Source organism: Artemia sp. Qi Xiang Cuo, chromosome 19, assembly GCF_049724085.1.
Source record: "Artemia sp. Qi Xiang Cuo chromosome 19, ASM4972408v1, whole genome shotgun sequence".
Taxonomy (NCBI): Eukaryota; Metazoa; Arthropoda; class Branchiopoda; order Anostraca; family Artemiidae; genus Artemia; species Artemia sp. Qi Xiang Cuo.
Genome location: NC_142812.1, coordinates 45,293,055 through 45,320,299, shown reverse-complemented (window position 1 = coordinate 45,320,299; position 27,245 = coordinate 45,293,055). Strand labels below are relative to the sequence as shown.

At 36.4% G+C, this 27,245-nt stretch overlaps 1 protein-coding gene across 1 annotated transcript; it reads left to right on the top strand.

The window, feature by feature from the left end:
* Window positions 1-5,658: 5,658 nt before the first annotated feature.
* Window positions 5,659-25,520, top strand: LOC148940907 (cytochrome b-c1 complex subunit 7-like). The gene is made up of 3 exons (XM_089104946.1): window positions 5,659-5,804; window positions 19,949-20,175; window positions 25,370-25,520. Exons 1-3 carry the CDS (start codon window positions 5,768-5,770, stop codon window positions 25,445-25,447), a joined length of 342 nt encoding a protein of 113 aa, XP_088961072.1. The 5' UTR covers window positions 5,659-5,767; the 3' UTR covers window positions 25,448-25,520.
* The last annotated feature ends 1,725 nt before the right edge of the window (window positions 25,521-27,245 follow it).

Genomic DNA, 27,245 nt, shown 5'->3' with positions numbered 1-27,245 from the left:
CCTGCTAGGGGCCACAATAACTCCTTCGCCATTGCAATTGCGTCCTCTGAGAAAAACTCGACTGCTTTTTTCGCTATATCCTCCGAGCGATTACCAGCTTTTATCGCACGGAAAGCATAATTCAGTAACGCATTCCAAACCAATTTCTCATTACTCCCCATCGCTACAGCCACGTCACAATCCGTAATGCAAAATCAAAGTCCGAGGGGAGGAGCCAGTTCAATAAACTACGACGTAATACAGAGCTATTTAAGCTAATAAGCGAGGGAAGCGTAGTCTCTTGCTACCTGATCCCCGCAGTTTAAGGGAGTCACACTCCCGGCAGGTACAACGGCCCTTGCGACAAGAAACTCCCCTCTTCTGCTCGCTTATTAGTAAAATTTAATAATATGAACGCACTCTAGAATCCGCTATTAAGAATTATTATTAGTATTTCAAACTAAGTCACTGAATTAAATTCAAGCCCAAGCAGTGAATGAATGAATATCAATAATCAAGGTCAAGTTCAGGTCAATTCACCAAAAGTCGACTGTTATTTATTCCAAACTAAGTCACTGAATTAAATTCAAGTTCAAGCAGTGAATTAATGAACATCAAGAAACTAGGTCAAGTTCAAAGCAAATGAATTAATCCTGGTTGAGAGCACGCTTTAAAGTTCAAGAAATCCAAAAAAGATGTTTTCACTTGGGAGACTGAATCAAGACTGAAGTTTTCTTTTGGATTTATTTTATGCTTGAATAGAGCTTTCTGTGTGTAACTATTGTTATTACTATTCATTTGTTACACGTGAAAAAAAAAAAAATCAAAGGCTGTAAATGTATATAAAAAAAAGAAAAAAAGAAAAGAAAAAATTCACTACAGCAAAATCATACGAGTTCATGAGGAGTTACATTGCATCCATTTTAAACTGGCAAATCATCTTTTCACAGCTGGGTGCAATAGTTTAATACAGTACTTCATTGTGTAACGTTATTTATATGCCTCGAGAAAGACGCAAAACGAATTTGGCTTATATATAGAATGTGCTACTCGTGGTGTTGTTTTCTAGCGTAATGAAGGTTTTCTAAAAGGGAGCCAGATCTAGAAGATGGAGGACTGTAAGAGTATTAAATAGCGGATTAAGCAAGAAATAGTTAAAACGATTCTTGTTAAAAATGAGTGATCTGTACGACATCCGAAGACTACAACAGAAGTACTGTTTTACTCCAGAGTACTCTTTGGGTTTGTATTTATTATCAATGAAACCTCATTTTAATATCTGAAACAGTTTGCCACCTGCTAATCTTAAAACTTTAAGATATAATTCTACCCCATATAAACCATAGGTAATATAAAAACGTCCGACCAGTTAAGGGTTAAAATTAACATATATGAGCTGAACTAAAGTAATTGGAACACGTAGCTAATTTAAAACTGCTGTAAAACTACTCATAAAACTGTACGACATCCGAAGACTACAACAGAAGTCTTGAATCAGAGCTGACCATGTGCTCTTCAACCTGGACCCAATAGAAAAGTCCAGATATAATAGTAACTTGCGGGGTTTAATCATATTATTACCTATGTAGAAACAAAGCTACTTATTTTAGAGCCTTTGGTAAGAAGGAGCTCAGTTTCAGATTTATTAAATGAAAGTCTTGATTTTATTGTAGATCTGCAAATGATAAGTAGTTCTGCTGAAATACAGAATAGCTAATCGACTGTCCAAAGACATAACCGTGAATATCACTTTTTGACATTTTGAATTAGATATTGCCGGATACTATTACGACTACGCTCTTTCTACTGGTGCAGTCCAAATTTATCTATGGTGACTCTTCCTATAAGTCAGTTTTGTAAATCGTGGCAAAACTATGTATATATTGTCGACGACCTGCACCAAAACCGTGAATGTAGCCATAGAATCCATTTCATAACAGTGAATATATTTTCACCAATCATAAAGCCTCTAAAAATTACGATGTCATGCATTCACGGTTTTGTCTTGTAATATCCACAATTTATACCTAGTGATAGCGTTGAGTCTCAAAGAGAAACTGTGTGCCAAAAACTTTTCCTGTGTGCACTTGGGTACAAAATGACTCAGTGGTGCACGAACTGTAAAACGTTGTAGAGAAAGTTAAAAGTGAAGCCCCGACCATGACAAAAAACGCTGAATGGTGACATTACAGGTCAGGTATTGAAACCTTGCTGTGTGAAAGGCGCATATCAAATTCAAGAGTGCCCAAGGCTCTCTATGGTAAGAGGAAAGTATATGAACCGAGTAATAAAGAAAAAAAAATTGCGTTGACATGCAGAAAGTTCTACTCCTACCCATGACGCTACAGAAAAAGGACTGTTTTTTCACAAGTCGACTTGTTGTCTTCAACAAAACGTTTTCCATTTGAATCCAAAACCGAAAGAAAACTGTTTGCGTCGCTTGGCACGAAGGTGTTCAGAAACGTGACATTGACAATGTAGCAAGTGCATTCGTCAAGGTCATTGGGAAGTTCCCAGGTGTTGAAATGTATGAGTTCTGGACTGGCAACAGCACAGCTCAGAGTAAGAACTGTACCCTTTTCACAGCTCTTGCTTTACTTGTCAATGATCATGCCCACCCGGATTTGAAGTAAACTCCTCTCAAGTTTCTTACCAAAGACCATGCTCATACAGCTGCTAATGGTTTTTAATGAAATATCGAAGAAAAATATTATGTGCGGTTAGATCGATAGATGATTTTGAAAATGTTTGCACTGTTATCGAAGAATCATGACTCAAGGTAGAAGTACTACCAGTATAATTTGAAGATTTCTGAATATGGAAAAACGAAAAGTAGTTGGGCAAGCTCCTGTTCAAAGTAACTAATTCTGTGAAAGCTATTTTTTTCAGAGGGCATTTTTGTTGTTTTTTTTTAAACTTGTTTTCGGCAAATGAGTCTCACTCTAAGTGTGATTTCTTGAAGCAAAATGCGAAGAAATATGGGCCTTTACCTGAATGTACAAGCATGACCCGGGGTATTACAGTGGTGAAAAAGAAAAAAATTGTGGATACTCTTTTGCCGTATGCTCCACTTGAAAAGAGAGTTTTCTGGGATAACATATTGGGTAGTGTTGATTTTTGGGATTTGGCAAATGAAGAGAGTTACTACAATGAAATGTAATCAGCAATATGCCAAAGTAACCTTTACGTGCCAGTGAATTTGGTATATTTTCAAAGATTTAACTTTAAGTAGACTTTAAACTATAATTTTATCTTTCACATCACCGGTTCTTTCCTTCTATATTCAAATAATAAAACATCCATGGTTTTGCCATAGCTTCCCGAGGTAAACCCAGGGATCTTTCGTTTTCTCCGTTACATACACTGTTTTGATCCAACTTTCTTAGAAATTCCTCGGCAAAACCGTGAGTGTGATTCCTGTTTTTCTCAATAGCTCAGTGTGGGAGCAAATTTTCAACTTGAGAATAAAATAGAAAAATCAGGATTAAAACTACCAGCCTCATGGTTTAATTTATTTTTTCTTACAGATCGAATCAAGAAAACAGATGGGGTGACGTTTAGTTTTTGAAACTTCAAAACAGTTTTTTTAAAATACGCTTCTTAACGTAGGAATGCAAAGTGGTCTATGTTTTGTGAGTCACAAATCATTCAGCCGTCAGAAAAAAGTTAACTCTTAATTGGTCAGGTGGAGATATAAAATAACCTAAGCACTTTTTTTTCCAATCTATCTGTTAAACCCCTAATGCTACGCATTCAAGATCTCACATAATCTTTCACTACAGCATGTAATTCAACTCTTAGATAGTCATTTTTTAGCGTTTGGTATAAACAGAGGTAAGTTGGCTTTGAAATAATTTTTTACCCTACCCGACTACTAATGTAGGAGAATTATGGAAACTACCGTTGCCAAAATCATTAGAAAGAATATGTGGAAAGAAGCTAGGTCAACTAGAAAAGAAAAATTTGCAAAGCTACTTGACTACTCTGAGATTCCAGCATTTATAGGACTGCTTTACCCTGTTGGAATATTCAAAATGGCATGGAACGAGATTTATTTAGAGCAACAATAAGTGTGGAAAAGTTCTCATTCTCTGAAAGTTGTTTCCGATTTGATGACTTTCAGAATCAGTAGAGGTAGGATCTCTTGGTCTCCGTAAAAGATCTATATAATTACTCACCTTCAAAATACATAAACATCGATGAAATACTTGTTTTCTACAGAGATTCCTGTTTCTTCCATATTTACATTCCATCAAAACCAAATAAATACGGCACTAAATTTCAGCGTATAGCAGATGCAACAGCTTATTATTTATTTAACGTGTTCGTTTACTACGGTAGAAAAATGGAAATTTTCGGAGATTCATTCTATCTCTGCCAACGCGTACTACTCTGATACTAACTGAACCAATCTTTAATGATAGATGGAACGCAACTTGAGACAATCGGTGCTCCTTAATTTAACAGGTCGATGAACTACTGGAAATAAACACCGCTTACGCTGACACACTGTGGTAGAATAGCTTCCTAAAGTTTTATTTCAAAGAAAACCCGTCATTCTGGTTTTTAATCTTTGGATTCACAGCCAATATAAAAATAATGTCATGTGTCAAAGAAGAAAAGTACTATGCTACTCATTTTTTTGTGTTTGGTTCAGACACTAAAGACGACAACAAAGGAAAGCCTGAGATATTGGAGCTCTGTATTTCCACAGGAGTCGAGAGTCTGGACTAAAAGTGCACAAAATATTTAAGGTACATCAAAGTAAGCCATTGCCTCTGACAATCTTCTTTGCTAGGTTAGATATTGCTCGGTTGAAAGCTGGAATAGTCGTCAAAACTTTTAGAAAGATGTGATATAGTGAAGGAAAATTTTGATTAGTTTAGGCCTATCCCTCATCAAGCTACTCATGGGAGCCTGCATAACTGTCAATTTGCTGACCAAAAAACTTTGCTATCTAATCCATAAAAAGCTTGAAAATTCATCGGCTTTTAGTCCAGCTAGTACGTCATCAAAATTCGGTCGGAATTCCAAGCAATGTTTACTTTTTCCTTATGCAGTCGTTTGAAAAGTTCCGAGGATTTGCAGAATTTTCAAGAAAGTTTTTGCAAAGACTGTCTGGTGGAAAAAGTACTAAAGCTATATTTAGAAATTCTGTTTTACTCCAGAGTACTCTTTGGGTTTGTATTTATTATCAATGAAACCTCATTTTAATATCTGAAACAGTTTGCCACCTGCTAATCTTAAAACTTTAAGATATAATTCTACCCCATATAAACCATAGGTAATATAAAAACGTCCGACCAGTTAAGGGTTAAAATTAACATATATGAGCTGAACTAAAGTAATTGGAACACGTAGCTAATGCAAAACTACTGTAAAACTAAAACAGCCTGCTCCTACTCCTGGATATAGGCTTTTGAATTAAAAATCTGCATTTGTATCAATCTTTCCATGGTCTTGTTACAGCAAAGGGCACGGCTACTATATAGCTGCAAGTCAATGACAAAAATCTAAAGCGTAAAGGGCATTCTTTACTTGTAATTTGGCTGACTTTTCAATTGCTATTCTGCTGTTGTGCCGACAATGCTTATTAAAATTTATACATATTTATCTTATTTTATAAATTATTTTACTTAAAATTCGACGAAAGGTATTAAAAAGAGTAGATAAAACTAGAGTTGCAATTATTTTTTATAAAATAGTTTGTGTTCTTAAGATAATTTCACTTATAAACTCGTAAATATCGTTAAAAAAAAGAAAACTAGGATACGTCATTGAAAATATAATGGCCAGCAAAGTAGCCAAAGCTGCTGCTCAACAAGGTTAATATTTCCTTTTCCATTTGTTCAGGTAGTTTGTAAAAATTTGCATCTTTATAACCTCTGTTTGTGTAAACTTGTGTTTGGTGACAGTCAGAGTTCAATAAACAATAGCCTTACTAGGACATTCTCAATGCAATGCTTGAATAACTGAAAGTACATATTCACATGTCAAATTTAGTGCTTGCCTGGGTAAATGCCAAGCCTAGTGCATGGTAATTGACTATCTAGAAAGAAAGCATAGCAATAAAATCAAAACTCATAAAATTTAATAACCTAGGCTATAATTCTTAGATTCAGGTCTATCTGTTCCAGAAGTGGATTCCAAGGAGACAAAGCTTGTCAACTTTCTTTATAGCTTGTTCCAAGAATATGAAGTTGAGGTGCATATGTATGTGTGGTAGGCTAGGCTACTTTTGATTATGACATCATTACTTTACAGCTAATTTGACAGCATAGGCTATAGGCCTATATATATGCAAATCTTTAAATTAGCCAACCAGTATTATAAGCCTAGGGTAGGTGTGTAGTTGGACATAAGGAAACATGTAAAGAAAACAATTCTTACTCCATATTATACAGATTAATCGGGAAATTTCTTGGTGGCCCTATAATTTAGCTAGGATGAAAGTAAAAACATCATTTGATGCTCTTTCATAATTAAATAATTGCTTCTTTTGCAAATTGCATTTTGAGCCCTTAAAGGAACCCCAAAGGTATTTTATGTGAATTATGAAAGAGCATAAAAAAGATAGCCTATCAAATAAAGTTTTCACTTCCATCTCATCTAAATTAGGTAGGCTAAATTTTTTGTTATTCATATTATTGACTTATGAATAAAGTAAACATACCACTTGATGCCTTTTTTTATGCTCTTTCCCAATATAATAGCCTAATCATCTTTGTCAGAAATGAATTTTACCCCCACCCCTATATCACAGTTTATAGAATTAGCAGTATGATCATTCTCTATCTCACCCATTATAAAAACCCGGACAGGGGTGCGAGTGCTCCGGAGAACATTTTTGCTGATAGAAACATGTTAGACATGCTATACAGTTTCCGACTGTTTCCATCAAAGTGCATTGAAACAAATGGAAATAAAGCTAATGCAGAAACAGGCTAACCCTGAATTGGCATATATAGAGGGGGGCTGAAATTCATTTCCAATTGAAATGATTATTATATTTGTAATCAGCATAAAAAAAGGTATCAAATAGTGTATTCACTTTTGTCCTAACTCAATAATATGATTTGGTAGAACTTTACCTGTATTTGCACATTGAGGGGTGAGGGTAAATTGTATTTCTTATGTAAATGAGAGGTAAGTTTAAACTTTCCCTCATCCCCTAATGTGCAAATATATACCCTGAATTGTTATACATATATAGGGGTGGGGGTAAAATTCATTTCCGACAAAAATGATTATTATATTTGGAAAGAGCATAAAAAAAGGCATCTAATGGTATGTTTACTTTATTCATAAGTCAATAATATGAATAATGAAAAAATTACCCTAAATTATACGGCCCACCACAAATTTACCATGAACTTTTACCATAACTTCAAAGGTTGTGCCTGGTGGGTGGCTTTGTGATTCAGCCAGAACATGTGGTGTTGCATAGCAGCTGTCTTGGTTATGGGGTTAGGTGCAGAGGGGATTGTGGAGGAGACTCTGCCATGGCAGCATCTGCTATTGGGGTATTAAATCTTTTGGTGGGTGTTGTTGCAGCACAAGGTGGTGTTGGGAACTTTGTGGGACTTGATGGGGTGTTATGTGGATGTTTGATTCCTATTTGGGCTTGAGGAGATATGTGGGGTTGGTCTCCAGGCATGCTGGGTTCCAAGGATGTTGCTTCAAAATGCAGCTTGGTGGGCATACCTTGGTTTCTCTCTCTGATCTGTTGCTTGTTTCATCTGTAGATCTTTCCATTCTCTGTTTGAACAATGTAGGATCATGGCACATATTCATACTTTTCCAGTATCAGTGCTTTCTGCCACCAAGCATTGGGGTCAAGCTTTACCCAGACAGTCTGATCCTTGAGCAGTGGTTTTAGGTCCTTTGAGTGTCTATTATATGATTCACTTTGTAGTTTCTGTTGTCTTTGTCTGGCTTGTTGGAAAGATGAAGGTGGAACAACCTTGGAATCTAAGTGTTTGGGAAGAACTGGTAAGATGGATCTGAGTTGTTGGCTCATCAGTAACTGTGCTGGTGAGGCTAGCCCATCAACTGGCATGTTATGGTACTCCAGCATGGCCAAGTATGGATCAGACTGGTGTTCTACAGCTTTGGACATGATCCATTTTGCAGTCTGTACCACTTTTTTGCTAAATCCATTTGACTGTGGATAGTTTGGGCTTGATGTTTTGTGATCAATGCTCCATTTGTCTACAAATTTTCTGAATTCCTTTGGCAAAAACTGAGTCCTGTTGTCTGATATCAGTATTTTTGGGATTCCATGTCTGGGAAAGTGAGCCTTCAGTTTGGTGATCACTTGCTGTGATGTGCTAGTTGTTAACTTATTGACTTTGATGAACCTGGTGTAATAGTCAGCAGTGACTAAATACTGAGATCCCATGAATTTGAAAATATCAATTCCAACATGTTTGTATGGATGGGTGGGGATTTTGGATGTTATCATACTCTCTTTGGCTTGGTTTTGTGCCATAGTACAACAAGTATTACAGCTGCCAATCATGTTCTCAATGTTTTTTGTAATGTTTGGCCAGAACACTACTGTCCTGGCTTGTTCTTTGGTTTTGACTATTCCTAGATGGGAAGCATGTAGTTGGTTTTAAATGTCATTCTGAAGTGTTTCTGGGATTATAATTCTGTTGCCCTTCAGAATCACACCATCCATGTATGTTAGTTCATCTCTGTGATTTCAAAACTTGAGTATTACAGTGTTGCATTCATGGCGATGATTGGGCCATCCCTCAGCAATGGTCTGAACCAACACTTGTAGGTTTGGGTCTATCCATGTTTGCTCTATGATTTGTTTGATCTTGTTGTCACAAATCAGGACAGATTTGAGAAAACTCAGTACTGTAAATTCAGGGTCATGTACTGTAAATTCTGCAAATTCGTGTTTTGCTGACAACAGCTAGTTGGGCTCCTAACCCATGTTGAGAGGCATCTGCTATGAATTCCACATTTCTGCTCTTATGGTCAAAGTATGAAAGGTTCTTACAGATTGAGGCTTGGATTTGCTTACTTTCATTCTCATGCTGGTATGTCCAGTTGTAAGTCTTGGATTTAGACAGTTCACACAGAGAGTGGTTTAAAGTCAAGAGGTTTGTGATGTATCTTACTAAATAATTGTACATGCCAAGGAGCACCTGTAGCTGTTCGTGTGATTCTTGTGCTGGCATGTTCGCAATTGCATTTGTCTTCTCTGGATCTGCTTTGGTCCCTTCAGTGGTCAGCAAGTGATCAAAGTATGGAATGCTTACAGCATTAAAAATACATTTATCTCGGTTGAACCTTACTCCCTTTTCTCTGGCTCGTTGTAATACCAGCCTCAACTTGGCATCATGATCTTCTGTATTTGCTGCAGTTCCAGCAATATCATCTATTATTGAGTCCTTTGAAGACTTCTTCCATCTTCTGTTGGAACTCGTCCTGTGCTGACTTGACTCCAAGTGGATATTGCTACCAGCAATATCTGCCAAATGTAGTGCTAAAGGTGGTTAGTAGAGATGAACCCTCATCTAGCTCCATGGACCAGTATCCATGTCTTGCATCCAATTTGAAAAATGTATTAGTTCCTGAACATTTTGCTGCAACATCATCAAATGATGGTATTGGGTGGTAAGGATGATGCACCCATTTGTTTAGATCAATGGAATATAAACAAATCCTGAGAGATCCATTTGGTTTTTGGATGACTACAATTGAGTTCACCCATTCAGTTGGTGTAGTCGTCTTCTCAATGATGCCCTTGAGTTCCAGGCGATCAAGTTCTTCCTTGAGTTTTTCTTGCAGGGCAAATAGGACTCTTTTTGGTGGTTATACTGTCAGTACAGCTCCTTCTTTCAAGTGGATTTTACACTTTCTTGGGAGTTTTCCTACCCCTTCAAAAACATTTCCATATTCGTCAAGTATTCTGGCCGTTTTGGGTTTTACTGTGGGTGCAGGTTCTTTATGTACATTCAGACTGAATTTGATCAAGTTCATATACTGACTTGTCTTTCTGCTAAGGATTGGCTTGCAATCAGTGTTGACCACATGAAACTGGTGAACCTGTTTCTTGCATTCTTTGTAGCAGATGCATAGCTCTACAAGCCTCAAAACCATATATTGCTTATATAGCTGTCATTTGCCCTTGGGTTTCCTGTACAGATTCAATGGTGCAGCAAGTCTCTATTGCTCTGGCAAGGGTGAATGTCCCTCCTTCATTTAGCAATTTCCCTCTAATCCTGTCACTCCTAACCCCAAAGACAAGGCGTTCTCTTATTAGATCATCTCTACTAGTATCAAAGTCACAGTCATTAGCAATTCACTTGAGATCGGTTACATATTGTTTGATATTTTCATTACCCTGGTCTTGCTTGTGGAAAGTAAATCTTGTCACTATGGGGTTTGATATGGGTTCAACATGGGCTCCAAATTTATTAAGGTAAGTTTGAACCCTGCTTGTCTCAGCATTGGTTAGAGTCCATGTGCTGAAAATGTCTCTTCCTTTATCACCTACCCATATTAATAAATACAAGCATTGGACAGCCTGGGATTTGCCTTCCAGTGGTCCAGAGAACATTAATTCACAGTGTTGTCTGAACCTTTTCCAGGCCAATTTAAGGTTTGCTGATGCCCAGTCCAAAGACGGATGTGGTGTACTATCCATGATTACTGTTTTACTTCTAACACCATGCAATATCTTTGGTTTAGATTAATGATTTAATGGAAACCCAAGCAAGCACCTACAACAAAACGCATATATAAACACTCTAGCAATTGTAAGCACGGCACTAATTATATATAAGCAAGCAAGAAATTGCAAGCACCGGCAGTGCACTTATAAGTAGGGCGTCAGGCATAGCAGGTCAATATTCTTTAGGCCCCTTAAACTCTTAAGTTTAATACTGCACTCAACTGTTCCTGGAAAGTTTCTCTCAAATTCTCATCCTAGAGTCTACCAGCATTATAACTTCTCAGGAGGTAGTTATCCTTCCAAAATTTAAGCTTTAAGTTAACCCTAGACACTACTAGATGGTGCTTCACTTTTAACAGCACTCCTATATACCCTAGTATCTTGTATTGATCCTGCCAGCCTTTGGTTTACTATAACATAATAAATAAGGTTTGCTGTCTTACTGGCGTGTGAATATCATGTTAACTTATGGGCTATTTTATTATCAAACACTATATAAAACAAACATGTTGTCAGACTGAAGCAACTTATTGCTTCAGTCTGAGATTGCATTGTCATATCACCTCTGTATTTACTGTATGTCAGAGTTGGTAGCTTCAGGCTCTGCATTTGGAATCCATACTCTTTATCTTTGAGACCCTTTACGGATTTTGTTGGCCATCTTTGAACAGATTTGAGAGCCATCTGGTCTGTTTAATTAATTAGTGTGGCAGTGTACATTCCGTGCTCCAATTTAGGTCTCACTAGGCTTTTATAGAGTTTATTCACTATTGCTGTGGATCTACTAGGGATTGTGTGCTTGCTACTGCCAAGAGTCTGGTTAGCCCATGCTGCTGCAACATGGGCGTGGTGGTGAATTTGAGGTCTTTATCCACAACAATCTGTAAATCTCTATCTGAGGTACCCTTGAAAATCAGTTTTCTCACTGGAATTTGATAACATTGAATATTGCTATCATGGGTTATTTCTTCCAAAATGGAGAACCTTCCTCTTTTCAATGTTAGACTTGAGTCTCTATATATTGGCCCATTTGCAAAAGCAATCTAGGTCTGACATTATTTGGGTCAGGGTTGTTACTAGCCAAATTGTTTGGGGGGGGGGGGTGCTGAGCAAGAAATTTTACCAACTGGATGGTCATTTTTACTGACTGTTTTTGTCAAAAATCAGCCTAATGTCTGTTTTAAATGCAATACATAAAATCACTACACAAGTTGTTAAAACTGTTACCAACTGAGATCCAGATTTCAATATATATCATGTCACTATTTTAATGCTGTTTAATTTACCAAATAGAAAATTGTGGCACTATCTGTAAAATCATGGCAGGAGTCAGTAAAACTGCTGCATTTACTGACCAAGTTCAAAATTTCTGTAGATGACATGTCAGTATTTTTGTGGTATTTATTGAACTGAACAAAATTTTTAGCAGTGTTAGAAAAATCTTGGTTTTAAAGCACCATGATTTTACCAACTTCTTTTTTTTTGAGTGACCAAAAACAGAGACCCTTACATGACAGCCCTGATTGAGGCTACATCCTGCTGTCTGCCATTGGGACCAATAAGTTTTGAGTCATCAGCATATATGCTAAGTTTGTTTATTGAAAATTGTAGGTCCCAAAACAGTTCCTTGAGGTACCCCACTTCAGACATCTGCTATTTCAGAATAGAAAGCTGTACCACCTTCACAAAAAACTTTGACCTTCAAAGTCCACTACAACTTTCCAGTCCAATAGTATGACTTTGGTATCAATAGACTTTTGAAAGAGTCTTAAGAGTGGTAGTACTAATTAGGTATGAGCTTCTTTTAAGAGCCATGGATGATTGCCATCTGGCCCAACAGACTTATTTGGATTGACCTTCTTAAGCTGAGAATCAAACTCAGTCCTATCCACCATTATTGGAGACACTTAAGTGTTAATTATGTAGTGTGGTGGGGTTGAGAGGGGCAGTGTCTGCAGGTGTTAATACTGATGTAAACTGGTGATTCAAGGCATCCAGAACTTCTTGGGGTTGGTTTTTGAGGCTGCTGCAATGGCCTCCTCATAATTCTCTATCAAATTCCTGGATGGTCCTTGAACTTTGTTCCTTGCAGCTTTGAACTTATTTAGGTAGTCAGCCTTTTCTTTTCTGTTTCTTGTTCCTGGCAATTTTCATTTCTTTGGTCATAAAGGGGGAGAGTTTTTGGTTTATGTCTCCATGTGATAGTTGTGTTTTTTTTGTTTGTTTTTTTACAGTTTCCATCAACACATTTTTCATTGTCTCCCATGTCTTCTTCCTTCCTAAATTTGACAAATGACCAATCACACTGACTGAGTTCATGCCTGATTTGACTGTAGTTTGTATACACATATTTAGTTAGGTTTGATGTCTGTGGGTACAGTGGAAATTGGTGTTTTGTTTCAATGTGGTCACTATTTCCAAATAGGGGTTGTGAATTTATGTTAATGAGTGATAAAACAAGATCAAGGAGTAAAGGATTGTCTCCTTCTCACAATCTTGTTGGAAATGTCACTGCCTGGAATAGTGAGTGTTCCTCTAAGCATTACAGAAAAGACTGTGTTACCATATTACTTGTGTGGCCATATCCCTCAGCCCACTTAATAGCAGGTAAGTTAAAGTCACCAAATATGAATAAACTCTTATATTTTTGGGCAACGCTATCAATAGACCAATGAATAGCCAAGAGGGAGTCCTCTATACTTGTCAAAGTAGGACTCCTGTAAAGACAGCCAAGTACAATGGGACCCCCAGTTAGGTTAATATCTATATTTGTTCTACTGATGGCTCATAATATAACTTCAATTATGCCTACCTGGATCTTATTGCATACATATATGGCAATTCCTCTACCTCCATCCAAGGAAAGGCTGGTCATCAATATGTATCCTGAGATTTGTTTCTGGATTTCAGTCATGGGTAGGGAGGTTTGCTTTGGTTTGATTCCATAAGATGGATAAATATCTCCCTCATATGTAGAGAGGACGCATCTGATCTCCTGACATTTGAACATTACTGCAGTCACATTACTGTTGTTGTCAACATTACTAAAAATAACAGTAAGCACATCAATGTTCTTGCAATAGCTGCTGCCAGCATAAACACTAAGTCTGCAAGAAGACACAGAAGTCTCTTGGTTTGGCACACTACTATTATTACTTGTAAACACTAATTTGAAAAACATTACCATCTAACTGACTATTTACACTGGTTGCAATACAGGGTATATCATTTGCTGTTCCATTGCAGCTGGTTTTGCTGCCAGTTGACTGTTTTTTGGAACTATAGAGTTCCCACAGATAACCAAATCAGATTTGCCTGGTGTCTTGGAGACATCATTCTGGAACTGAATTGTACCTGATTGTATTCTTTTGTAAGGTTTTTGCAGAATCAATTTCCTAGTCTTGAAATCTGGGACAGAGAATAATATGGGAACAGGCTTTTCTTTGGCATTGGTGGTTGCAACTTGGCTTTGCTGACTGCTCAGACAATGGACATTAAAGATGCTTATGTTTGGGAGACCTTAATCTATCACAAGGTATCTTTTGATGTAAAGTTCATCACTTGTCTGAGGGGGGCCACCAAAAACAATGATATTTGTTCTTTTGATGCTGATGGTCTCTATCATCTGTAATCATCTGTTTAACTTTGGTTTCAAACTGTATCTCAAGATTGTTTTTCAACATTTGAATCTCTGAATCAACCAAATTCTGATTGCATTCTTGCCAAATGAGGGACACTGTTTAAGAGTTGTCAATCAGCTTTCAACATTACCAAAATGGTTGTTAATGTCAGTGGTTAGCTGTTCTTACAGTTAAGCAAAGGTTGGTTATTTATTAGTCCCTTTTTTGGGGCTCTGACAAGGTCTCTTTAGCAGCATTGTGTTACAGTTAAAATCTGTGGGAAGTGCAATGCACGAATCACCAGTCCAAATCAGCTATTTTGTTTTAGATGTATTGAATATGAGCATCCAGCCATCAGATCACTGTGTTTTTGAAAAGATCTGTCTGTTGTGGTAGGGAGGCTTTGATTGTTTGGGATGACTAAATGTGCTGTGGTATCATCAGCAAAGTCTTGCAGAGGGCTTGCAAGGTTATCTTCCATGTCATTGTTTAAAGAATGAAAATCATGTGTCCCAATATACTACCCTGGTGTACATCTGCTGGGTAAGGTTTATATTAACAGACTATTCAGATAGATAAGAAATAAATTTACCTCTACATTCAGAGTTTCATCTTGAATCCAAATTTAACATACATTTGCATCAGAAAAGAACTTTACCCACCCCCCTCTGCTAATGTGCAAATATATACTCTGAATTGGTATATATAGGAGTGGGGGTGAAGTTCATTTCCAATGCAATTGAATGTTAAATTTTGATCCATGATGCAATTCTGACAATAGGGGCAAGTTTATTTCTTAGCTACCTGAATAGTCTGCTAATATAAACCATGCCCCATCTGCCTCATTGGATATTTGTGGGAGATGAACCTGTCAAAAACAACCCACTGCAAAAAATTGGAAAGAAAGCTTTCAATCACCTTTAACTTATGTCCTCTGACACCATAAGCATGACGTTTCTTCATTAAGCCATGATGCCATACTCTGTCAAAAGCCATTGAAATGTCAAATGACAATAACCTGATGTCATATCCTTTTGCTGAAGGTTCAGTCCACTCCTGGTGCTGGGCCATTAAACAGTTAAGTATTGAAAGCTTATGGTGAAATTCATATTTGCAGTTACCTAAAAAATTCATTTGACTCCAGGTACTGATTGAGTGAATGATTTGAATCCTTTTTGTAAACTTAAAACCAATGCATGAGAGGAGCCTGATAGGCCTATATGAGCTGATATTCATTGAGTCACCTTTTGGTTTTGGTATAAGAATGACTTAGGCAGATTTCTGTATGCACAGAAAGGTTCCAAAGGAAAAACACAACCAGAAAAGTGATGTCAAAGGTTCAGTCAATTCAGCACTGCAGGTTTTCAAGAAAATCTTTGGACCCATGGATTTGGTCATAACAAAACTTTGAAGAATACAAAGGATCTTGGGAGTGGCATAGTTCACACAATCAAGGACAGTATTGGCTTGATCAGGGAAATTGAGAACTTCTTAACTATTATCTTCCAGATTTGAGAATTTGGCTAACACCTTGGAAAGAGCTTTGGTTTTTGCCTGCAGGTCTTGGTCAATAGTCTCTTCACTGATTTTTAGATAAGGAAATTGATCTCATTTAGATGAGAATAAGACCTCTTTGAGAACTCCATCAGTTTTTAGCAAAGGCATTTTGGAGTTTGGGATCAAATTTCTTTTTGTACTGAACCTGTGATTACTGAATGATCACCAGTTATTAGCAAAGGCATTTTGGAGCTTGGAAGCAAGTTTCTTTTTCTACTGAACCTGTGACTGCTGAATGATGTGAACAGTGTCTTTACAGGCTTTTATGAAATCAAGTTAATCGTTTGTGATTAACCTGTGATTGCTGAATGATCACCAGTTATTAGCAAAGGCATTTTGGAGATTGGAAGCAAGTTTCTTTTTCTACTGAAGCTGTGACTGCCGAATGATGTGAACAGTGTCTTTACAGGCTTTTATGAAATCAAGTTAATCGTTTGTGATTAACCTGTGATTGCTGAATGATCACCAGTTATTAGTAAAGGCATTTTGGAGCTTGGAAGCAAGTTTCCTTTTCTACTGAACCTGTGACTGCTGAATGATGTGAACATTGTCTTTACAGGCTTTTATGAAATCAAGTTAATCGTTTTTGCAGTGGACATTGAAACAAGGTCTGCCCTTGCTGGATACCTGGATCTGTTTTAATGAGATGCAACTTGCAATACAGTTGACTATTTTCTGCTGGGAGGTCCAGCTTTCTTGGGTACTTGCTGAAAAGTAAGTGTGTTTCTTAAGCCATCCCAAACTCCTGTTTTATATTGCCAGTTTTGTTGCTTGTGCTTTATTGGGGAGAATATAAAAATATCTGCATATAGTGATGGCAACATGGTTACTTGTGAAGGCATGAGTGTCAACCTTTAAAGAATCTAGGTGATCCATAAGGAATACATCTAGACAAGATGATCTGTTTAGACCATGGTAGGTATCAAATTCAAACAGTTTCTGAAGCCCATACAAAAGGGAAAGGTCATACGAGTCTGATGCCTCTTTATCAGTGTTTTTGCTATGGAGCCATATGCCATGACAGATGTTGAAACTCTGTGGAGGATAATGGCAGACCTGGCATGTTTATCCAAAATGTAATCAAGAGAAGTTACTGGGTAGCTACTAATCAGGTAGGTTGATGGGCTATATAGTCCCAATGACCAGTTACCTAATTGAAAGGGCCACCCTAACCCACAGAGCTTCTTTGCCTGCTGAGTTTGGTAGATTCAGACATGAACATGGTATATGATTCTGTATATAAACAGAAACATCTCCTCCTCCATATGTTGCACTGTTAGTGCAAAGAGATTGGTCTCAGTAATGCATACAATAGATGGTTTGGCTGAGTTCACCAAATATAGGAACTGGTCAAATTTGGTTCTAAGACCTTGTACATTGCAGTGGGCTACCAGAAGTGAGTCCAATTGGATTGTCTGTGGGCATGCAAAAGGTTATTGATCAGAGATCAGTTTGGTCTGTGGCTTGTTTGGATGAATTGTCACCAGGTAAAATACACCTTGTCAAAAGGTTAGCCCCAAAGGCAAAGAGATCCAAAGGCCAGTGCATTCCTTGGATGGAGTACCGGGCCAAAACATCTTTTGCTCATCCTCAGTATTGAAGGCAGTGCCCTGGCATAGGTTGGATCTATCAGTGGCGGATCCTGGGTGGGGGGCGCCCCCCCCCTAGCGTAGTCTAAAGTAGTGTAATTTACTTAATTAACTCAAGTTTGTGTTAATTAAAGATGCTCCTAATGCAAGTTTATCAGATCAACCTATTTTGCCCCCCCCCTAAAAAAATTCTGGATCTGTCCCTGCCAAGACACCAGGCAAAGCTGATTTGATTGTCTGTGGGAACTCTATAGTTCCAAAAACAGTCAACTGGCACCACAACCAGCTGCAATGGAACACAAAATGATATACCCTGTAGTGCAACCAGTGTAAATAGTCAGTTAAATGGTAATGTTTTTCAAAGTAGTGTTTACAAGTAATAATAGTAGTGTGGCAAACCAAGAGACTTTTGTGTCTTCTAGCAGACTTAGTGTTTATGCTGGCAGCAGCTATTGCAAGAACATTGATGGGCTTAATGTAATTTTTAGTAATGTTGACAACAACAGTAATGTGACTGCAGTAATGTTCAAATGTCAGGAGATCAGATATGTTCTCTGTGCAAATGAGGGAGATATTTATCCATCTTGTGGAATCAAACAAATGGAAACCATATTGGTGACCAGCATTTCCTTGGATGGAGGTAGAGGAATTGCCATATACATATGCAATCAGTGGCAGATCCAGGGGGCAAGGGCCCCCCCCTAGCATAGTCTAAAGTAGTGTAATTTACTTAATTAACTCAAGTTTGCATTATTTAAACTTGCTCCTAACGCAAGTTTATTGGATCAACCTGTTTTGCGCCCCCCCCTGATTTTTTTTCAGATCAACCTATTTTGCCCCCCTCCCCCCTAAAAAATCCTGGATCCGCCCCTGGGATCTATGATGGATTTGGAGCAGAGCATTTGCATGACACCCCCTGCCATTCAACTTGTGGACTAAGACTAGTATAAGCTGGGGCACCATGAACAGGTTTCTATTACATATATCTAGTAGTTTCTTTGACAGTCAAATCTCAAATATTGTCATCAAGGAAATGGTATAAGCTCTTGTACTCAGACATTTTGATCTAGTAAGTAAATTTATCAGGAGCACAATTTTTTCAACTTTTGCAACATCAGAATGAAAATTTTGAGATGTCAGCTTCTACAGCCTCATCATTTCCCTCTTCTTCATCCCTCTTCAGCCAATGTCAGGAGGGATATGGGACTATAATCATTTCAGTGGAGTCCTTGTTGTTGCCAGGCATATCTTGTTATGCAGCAAATAGCTTCCTGAATGTTTAACCTAATTTAGATTTAATCTGACAAGGAAAATATCTTTCAAGTTTATTCCAACCAAGTTTTTGCTTTTTGTTCTCAATTGGGAACTTGTTAGTAAATACACTGAGGTGTAGTTTTTTCATCTTAGAAAACTGAAAAACACTGTTCCATAATCCTACCTTTTAATGAACTGATTCTGCTGAAGAATATATGTTTGATGCTATTAGTTGAAACCATTGCTCTATTTTACCACAGAAGTGGAATCATCAAGTTTCTCAATCTCACCAGATAAACTTATTGTTTTTTATCCTTAATGTGAAAACTGAATCTTATGGTTGAGATTGTGCTCTTAATTATGAGACACTGGGTTTCTCAGCTATATAACAATGAGGTTGAAAAAAACTATGTCAAACTATTCCTAATTGGCAGCAGTGGGTGCTAATGGGCTAATTTGTATTTTAATGCCTTCTCAACTTCCCTTTCTTTCCTCTTATTATAATCTAATCAATCATTTAGATTTTTTTTTTTGTAGAAACCTCTTCTTTCTTCTACTGAGTTTATAGTGTTTTTGGCAATATTCCTAGCTGCATTCCTAACTTTCCTCTCAAAGAAATTTCTGCTACTTTGCTAACTCTTTTCCTAGTATTATTCCATCCATATTCTAAATTATCAGATTGTAATATCTCTGATTTTGTATCTAACTGTTCTTGGAAGTTTCTCTTAAATTCTCATCCTGGTGTAATGCAGCTTACCAAATGTATAGAAGCATATATCATAACAAAGAAACCCAGAACACAATCTGAAAATAAAGCAACTATAAGCAAAAGTGTAACAAATGAAGCAAATAAGCAATAAAGCTCATTTGAATATCACACTGGAGCCTATCAACATCACATCTGTCTGGATGGTAGTTATTCCTGCTGAAATTCAGTTTATTATCTGAAGTTAATCTGAAATTCAGATTAATTCTAGACACTACTAAATAATGATCTTAACATTTATTTTATTTGTTTTGTTGTTTTTTGCGGGACTGAATAACTTGTTCTTAGCTAGGTTGTTTATTATGGGTTGCTTTCTTGTTGCAATGGAGAGGATATTTAAAGAAAAATTAAACCATTTTGCTGTAAAACATACTTTTTTTTTGTTTTGAATCCCCGTCATTTACACCTGGATAAATCCTCTGATACTATCTTAACTATAAGATAGGTGAGTACAATACATAAAAAAACTTGACATTCTCTTTATTTTTAGGAAACTTCAAACAGACTTTGAGGAAATGGGTCTACAATACCATGGGCTTCCGTCAATATGGCCTTTGGCATGATGATTGCCTTTATGAAACAGAACATGTAAAAGAAGCCCTTAGGCGTCTCCCAACTCGTCTGCTTGATGAAAGACAATTTAGACAGCAAAGAGCAATGCAACTGTCTGTCTGCAAAGAAGTTCTTCCCAAAGAACAGTGGACTAAGTTTGAAGATGTAACCTTTTTTTTATACTCTAATTTGCAGCAGGAATTTTAGTTTGTGATTTATCTTAGAGGTCTTTTTGATCACTAAAATAAATTGTTTTGGGTTCTAAAAAAGAAGAAATATATGCTAGATATTTTTTATCATTCTTTGTTTAAGTGTATTGCTTTTTAGTAATGTCTTTTTAGACATTGTTTTGGTATAAATTTTGTAAATAAGTTTGGCAATGAGGCACTAAGAAGTAGCTTCTTAAATGAAATGGCTTGGGCATGCTCTACAGTTTGAAAAATAAATATATATATGTCTAGAATATTTCAGATGATTAAAAAAAAGTCTGGTTACTCCTTATTTGGTTAGGGTGGGCTATTTAGGATCAAAAATAACATAAAATCTTTCAATATTTCCTGGGAAATCAAGTTTATTATTTTGCCAAAATATCCAAAAGAATAGCACTGGCATATCAGAAAAAAAGAAGACATCACTGTGACATGTTATTATAATGTTTACATAAGTATGGCACAAAGGAACGATTGTATTGCACACTACAATTAGCCAGAGGGATCTTAAATTTTTGTTTTCTCCAGTTTGACCCCTGGGTGGGGCGTGGATTTTCAAGAGCTGGCATTAACTCTGGAAGGATGCTACGAAAAAGATCCGACGACAGGCAGGACCTTCCAAAAGTCATTAGCAACTCGTGTTGCCTGGCAGATAGTGTATTTAGGCCTACTGATGTCAGACTCCCTCAAAATAAACCAAAGTGAAATCTTAAACAGGGTGTGATAGGAGAGTGTCTACCAGTGTTGGCCCTCTGGTGTCTTACTGCTGCTAGAAGTGTATTGGTACAGCTGAATATTCAACAGACCTAAACCTGTACTAAATTAAACACTTAGAGCCAGAATGTGTTTTTTGCTTTGAATTTCAAATTTTGTTGACTAAATTTTGTGTTTTGGCTAGACTGAGAAGCCTCTGGCCTTCTATCAAAGGCTTTTCCTATGCCTCTGTCCCCAGTCTTTTAAAGTTATGTGGAAGGGAGGAAATCAATATATTTCATAATTTAGTAGAAATTTATTGTTTTAGTAGAAATTTGTAAGTATGCATGGGAATAAGGCACCAAAAGCAGTTCTCTAAATTAAATGGTTTGAACCCATTCAGATTAACTCAGGATTGAGCAAAGATATGAGTTTCAAAACACTTTCTTTGTGACTCATTTGTGCAGTAGGCTAAATCTTTGGTACTTATTAAGAAACCAGAAAACACGCAAGAGGTGAAGTTTCGTTAATGCTAATGAAATAAAGCAAAATAGGATGAAAATATAATAGTTTATGAACAAAATTGGGGTATATTTTTGCAAATTAGGAAGGGGGGAGGTAAAGCATAGCTTATATTAAATATATAACCTAACCTAGGTACCTTTATTGCCCCTTCAACCCCAAAAAACTAGAGTTTAAACATTTTTCACGGAATGAGCAATAACTCAAGGCAGTGGAAGCCTGCTTTTCATTAGGATTTTATTAGATTCTAGATGTAGTTCTTAGCGTTTTTTCTGGATTCTTAATAAGTTCCAAATCTTTTATTAAGGTTTAACTTTTATAATGCAGAGATTATAAAGGGTTTATAAGACGTAAATTATATGTTTTGTGTAACCAAATCTGTCACAGAAAAAAAACCATTAAGTCTTCATGTGATGGCAACAAAGCAAGAAAATATACGTTACAGCTTACTTATAAAACAAGTCTTGATGCATATATTAAATGGTAATCATAATTAATAAAAAAAATTGAAATGATTCACACAACAATTAAGCTTACATTCTACAGATATCTCTCTAGATTTTGAAAAAAATTTATGTTGTTTTTTTCTTTGGTATCTTCCTATAAATAATTGAAAAAACAAGAAAATTACCCCTCCCCTTTATTTAGAAATATATATCTTTGTTTCTCCCTACATTTCCAAGAATTGATGCCATTGTTCACTCTATAAATCACATTCAATGGCTTGGTTTTTGTTTTCTTCTTTCAATTTAAGCAGAAATACTGCTGATGTTTTAAATATATTCAAAATTCTGCAAGTACAGAAAATGTTGATGTCCCTTCCTTCTTTGAAATAGTTACTTTATTCTTCAAATAGGCAACACGCATATAAAATGTATATTTGTTAGCAATCAAGGAGTATTGGCAAACATAGTTTTATGACAGATAGGTTACTTGTCAAATCTTTGAGAGTGGTTTTTTTTTTTTTTTTTTTTTTTTTTTTTTTTTTTTTTTTTTTTTTTTTTAGGGAACTTAATATTTCTCACATAACCAATCAGGTTTTTCTTAGGCAGAGTTATTTGTCTTTTTCTTGTTAAAGTAGATTTTTTGCTCAGCATTAGTTAATCTGATTTAAAAGATTGGACTATTTATCTTCTCCGTAATTGGGAATAATGTAATATGCATGATGAAAAGGGTGGAAATCTTGTATTGGCTGCGCACAATCTTAGGAGAGCTTTTGACTCCAGCATACATGCGCAGCTCCTTTTAAGTGCTTCTCAGCATAGTCTGTCTAGGTCTATTGTAATAACACTTAGAGATCTTAAACATAAGTTAACAGTACAGATAAATTTTCCTAGATCATCCACTCCAACTAATAGGCCTGTAGTATTGATCCTTGTATAAAATGGTGCTGTTGAGATGCAGCTGACTGCATTACAAAGGTGTATGTTGTGTGGAATAGATATTACGCTGCTGAATTATACTGACAATATCTTGAGCCCTAGCAGATTGTTTTCCGAGGTTGAGGAAATTTTTCCTTGGCTGGCAAATGCATATTATATCACAAGATTGGTCTTTCGTTTAATTAGAGTAAAAGTGAAGTGCTTGCGTTTGACCTTTGTTCTCAACTCGTTTAGCTGTTGTTCATCATTTCGCAGGAAAAGGCCCATAAAATTAAAGACTCTTATTTATTTTTTTTATTTATTATTTTTTTCAACTGAACATTTAATAAATGATTTTAGAAGGCAATGTGATTAAGTCCATTCTCAAATAAAGTAAAGAATAATATTAACTCTCACAGACAGGAAAATGCCATAAAATTATAGGTCCATTATTTTTTAGGTTGTTTCCCTCTCCATGAAAAAATGCCATCTACCAATATAACCCTGCCCCCCAAACTTGATAACCTATTGGTTGGCAGTAACTTGTTGCTGAATCGTTTTTTACTTGCACGCCTTTATATTCTTTTTGTTATCCCACGCATCCTGTTGTTATCTCCCTTATGACCAATCCGATCAGACGGGGATGAAAGAGCTCTCTGTTCATGTTATTATAAGTATTGTAAGTACCTTTGTAATTTTGCAGCTTGGGCCAGAAATTCCAGAATAACTGCAAAATATGGAGCTAAAGATCCTCTTATTGCTATTATTGAAAGACAAAATAAATTTAGAAGTTTAGTTGATCTGAACCAGAATTATTACGTGTTATTTTTTAAACTGTATTTTAATTGTTTTTATTTTAGTTGTTTTGCTGGAAAATTTCGTTTTTCGTCGTTGTATTTGTTATTATGTGTTACATCATGTTTCTCTTTTCTTTTTCCTCTTTTTTCTTTATCTTCTTTTTTCTTTATTAATTATAGCTCTATTTGTTAACTCATGTTTAAAAACCGGAATTAAATCTCATTCCTTCGTTCAGCAATATGTTACAAAAAATAAACTAATGGTATTGAGACAATAACCTCTCTTTTTCTATTGGTTTTTATGCAGAGCAATTCATTAACTAAATCAATTAGGATTCGTTCAAGTAATGTTTTTTAGCCAGCTTTAAAAACAAATTGTGACACTCGAATAACCATATCAGTTGGTATGAAACATGTCAAGTTACATGATCTTTTTTTGTGTGCTATGACCAGTTTTTGCTTACCATTGCAGCCCTGTAATGTTACATCAGTATCAGCTTAAAAGACAAACTTAGTTTGGTGGAAAATTTAATTGAAATAGTCTGTGTATTTACACACTAGCCTATGTTACATCATTTATTTTGCATAATAATTTTTCTCACGTTCTTGTCCTATAATGAACCTCCCATTTTTTTTTCGTCTGACTTTACTGTGAAGGTAAGCTAAATGGTTACCAAAGGTGGGTCTATTTTGGAAGTGCCAGAATTAATTGCCTGAAGTTGCTGTGAAATTTTGAGCTTCATTCCTTAATTTATGCTTCTCAAATTGCAGATAGGATGGCCACTTCGTTAGAATCTTGCAATGAAGAACAACGAGCAGTGATATAAATTTGAAGTCGAAAGGTGTGCCAGGGACTGCGAACACCGTCGCTTGCTCTCTGACTCGTAATGGTGGATCAAGGTTTCGTCACCAATGGTGATTCCATCTAAGAAGTCGTCACTTTTGTCAGCTTTGTAACCAAATGATTTTTATGGATATCCAAGCGTCTTTGTTTATGGAACCCTTTGAGTTATTTTGGGACCCATCTTGTGCAGACTTTTATGGATTTTTTTTTTTTTTTGTAGACAGAACTATGAATAATTTCCAGACAATGTCTAACCATTTCACTTGCACTTTCATGCCAACATTTCCGCTGAATGTTGGCATCATATGTCACAGTAGATGGTCTTCGTTCGCGTATTGTGCCTAAAGCCTTTGATGAATTGTGGCCCTTGATGCACCTTCCGACCACAAAAACCGGATCACTGCTCGTTGTTCCTCATTAGTGCAAACTCTTAATGGGACGGAGGAGAAGCGTGCGTAACTATGTTGGCCTGTGAGGGATGAATTACGGAATAAGGGTCAAAGCTTCATGGCAGGACCACAACGTAACGATAAAATAAACGAAAACGAAGGTCAGCAGTAACAACGTAAAAAGAGTTAAGTCAACATAGCGAATAATTTTGACTTATCCTCGTACTAGGAGTTATAATAATAATGGCTTGTTTGTGGGCCTCTATGCGTACCGAAACACAGTAGAGGAGTATTTGAAAGGAACAACAAAAAAGAGATATGGCTAAAAGAAACTTATTTCTCTAAATTTCATAAACATTTAAATCATTTATCCAATCAATTCATCAAAAATCAGTCATTAGAGAAGACAAACCAACATACAATTAATAATTCTATTACATCAATCAGTAATCATACAAGATAACATTGAGAAATATCTGTTCTGGAACTTACATTTCCTTCCGCAGTTTGAGAACTTGTAATTTCAGTCTATTCTCTTTTCTAGGACATAAGGTATCTTACACCTTACCTTGAGGAAGTACTTCGAGAGAAGAAAGAAAAAGAAGAATGGGAACAAAAGTAGTAAAGATCAAGAGTCACTCTTTAGGGAATATTATCTTTTATGACGTTATTACAAATAAATATGTTTCATCGCGTTTGGGTACTGTTTAGAGACATTCTTTAATTCAAATGGTAATAAGTGGCAAATGATTACTGTAGGAAATTATCTAGGGTTTGGGGATAGTGCTGCCAAGAGCGTTGTTTTTACCAGAATAATAATGGACGTATTTCTCCTCCTCTTGGCTTGCTTTGTTTTATGTCTCATATTTTAATGTCTTCGTTGGAGTCCATGAATTAGCACCCAAGTAATCTTATGTTTAAAAAAAACAGATACAAGTTGAATTTTTAAAGCTAGATACAAAAAATAACGTGGCGGGATCTTAGCATAACATTACGGCTTTGTTGCAAAACATGTCTTTTAGTTGCAAATGTAAGAGAAAATATTCCTTTTAGAATATACAAGGTCGGTTGTTTTCTGCTGACTGTCAGGAATTTTGAATTCAAAATTTGAATTCTGTGGCTTACGGTAGTTGGTGTTAGTTTGTATGTTGTTGTTGTTTTCTCATGTTCGAGCATCATTATTTGCGCTTGAATAATTGATATTAATAAAAACCAAATTGAAATTTTAACCCAAAAATTATCCAAAACAGCTGTATGGCTCTTTTGAAAGCATAGATGTACTTGACTGAGAGATATCCTTCATGTACTTACCCAAGGCAGGAGGGGGGAGTACTAGTCTTACTATTACGCTGGCTGCGAGCCAATTAGCTAAGATTAATGATATAAAGATGCATACACAAACATTTCTTACTAAGATAGTCCTGGCTATGCATTACTTGTGTGAAATTAGGGCGTATGAAATTGCTACAAAGACGGTTGAAATTACTTGAAAGTGTTCAGGTACGGTAATTTAAAAACGTTCATGGGATATGTAGATTTGGTAATTCATAAGAACCTAGGACTGACATCGTTGAAAAGTAGAAGACTGGTAATTATCATTAGGTTTTGGGAAACGCCCTGAAGATCCCTTGGTTCTGTCTTGCAAGAGCAGGGTGTTCTGATGCCCTACGTGGGAATAAGAACGGTTTACGGTCAAGTACAATAAAGAGCTTAGTGGACGGTTTTGATCTAAGTTAGCTATGGAAAGATGATGTGGGTGTCGGTGTGATAGTGGGAAGACTGAAGGAAAGGCTACGGGGATAGGAGATTCAAACAAGGAGATGGCAAAAGCTTTGTTGCTAGATATGTGCGTACAGGTCAAAGAGGCGTCCGGGAAGAGATTTCTTGGTGAAAGAAAGAAGTATATGGCTGGGGTTATGCAGAAAAACATTCCTAACTTTTGCCCAATGTGTGGGAGAAAGCCTTTTTCATTTCTAGGGAGTGCAAAGGATTGAAAGATTAGGGGAAATGGTTTTTTGGGAATGTTTCCTTGATTGTAGTAATTGGAAAAGAAGAATGACAAAAAAATAATTTGGGGAAAATTCGAAAGCTGGAGAAATTCCTGAGACTAGGGCTGAACCATAGAGGTATTTTTTTTGGATTGCATTTATTTATTCATGTATTAGATATTAAGTTATGTCGTTTGTTGGTTGGTATCCCTCGTTTTATCACAGGCCTTGCTTACTTTCATAAAAATAAACTATTATTATTGTATTTCATGGTTCTTTGAATTAAAACAAGACAATAAAGTAAGATATATTTCTCAAAAATGACTACCAAAAGCCAGATGTACCACATTCACTCTTTAGATTCAATAAACACATCCGAAAAACAAATATAATAAAGCTTGACAGGGGAAAAGATATCAATATGGTTAACAG

Bases quoted from the DNA above. Each gene is read 5' to 3' on its own strand.
- LOC148940907 (XM_089104946.1), top strand. From the start codon at position 5,768: ATGGCCAGCAAAGTAGCCAAAGCTGCTGCTCAACAAG. The intron at 5,805-19,948 runs GTTAATATTTCC...CTTTATTTTTAG, and splicing joins CAAAGCTGCTGCTCAACAAG to GAAACTTCAAACAGACTTTG. The intron at 20,176-25,369 runs GTAACCTTTTTT...TCTCTTTTCTAG, and splicing joins AGTGGACTAAGTTTGAAGAT to GACATAAGGTATCTTACACC.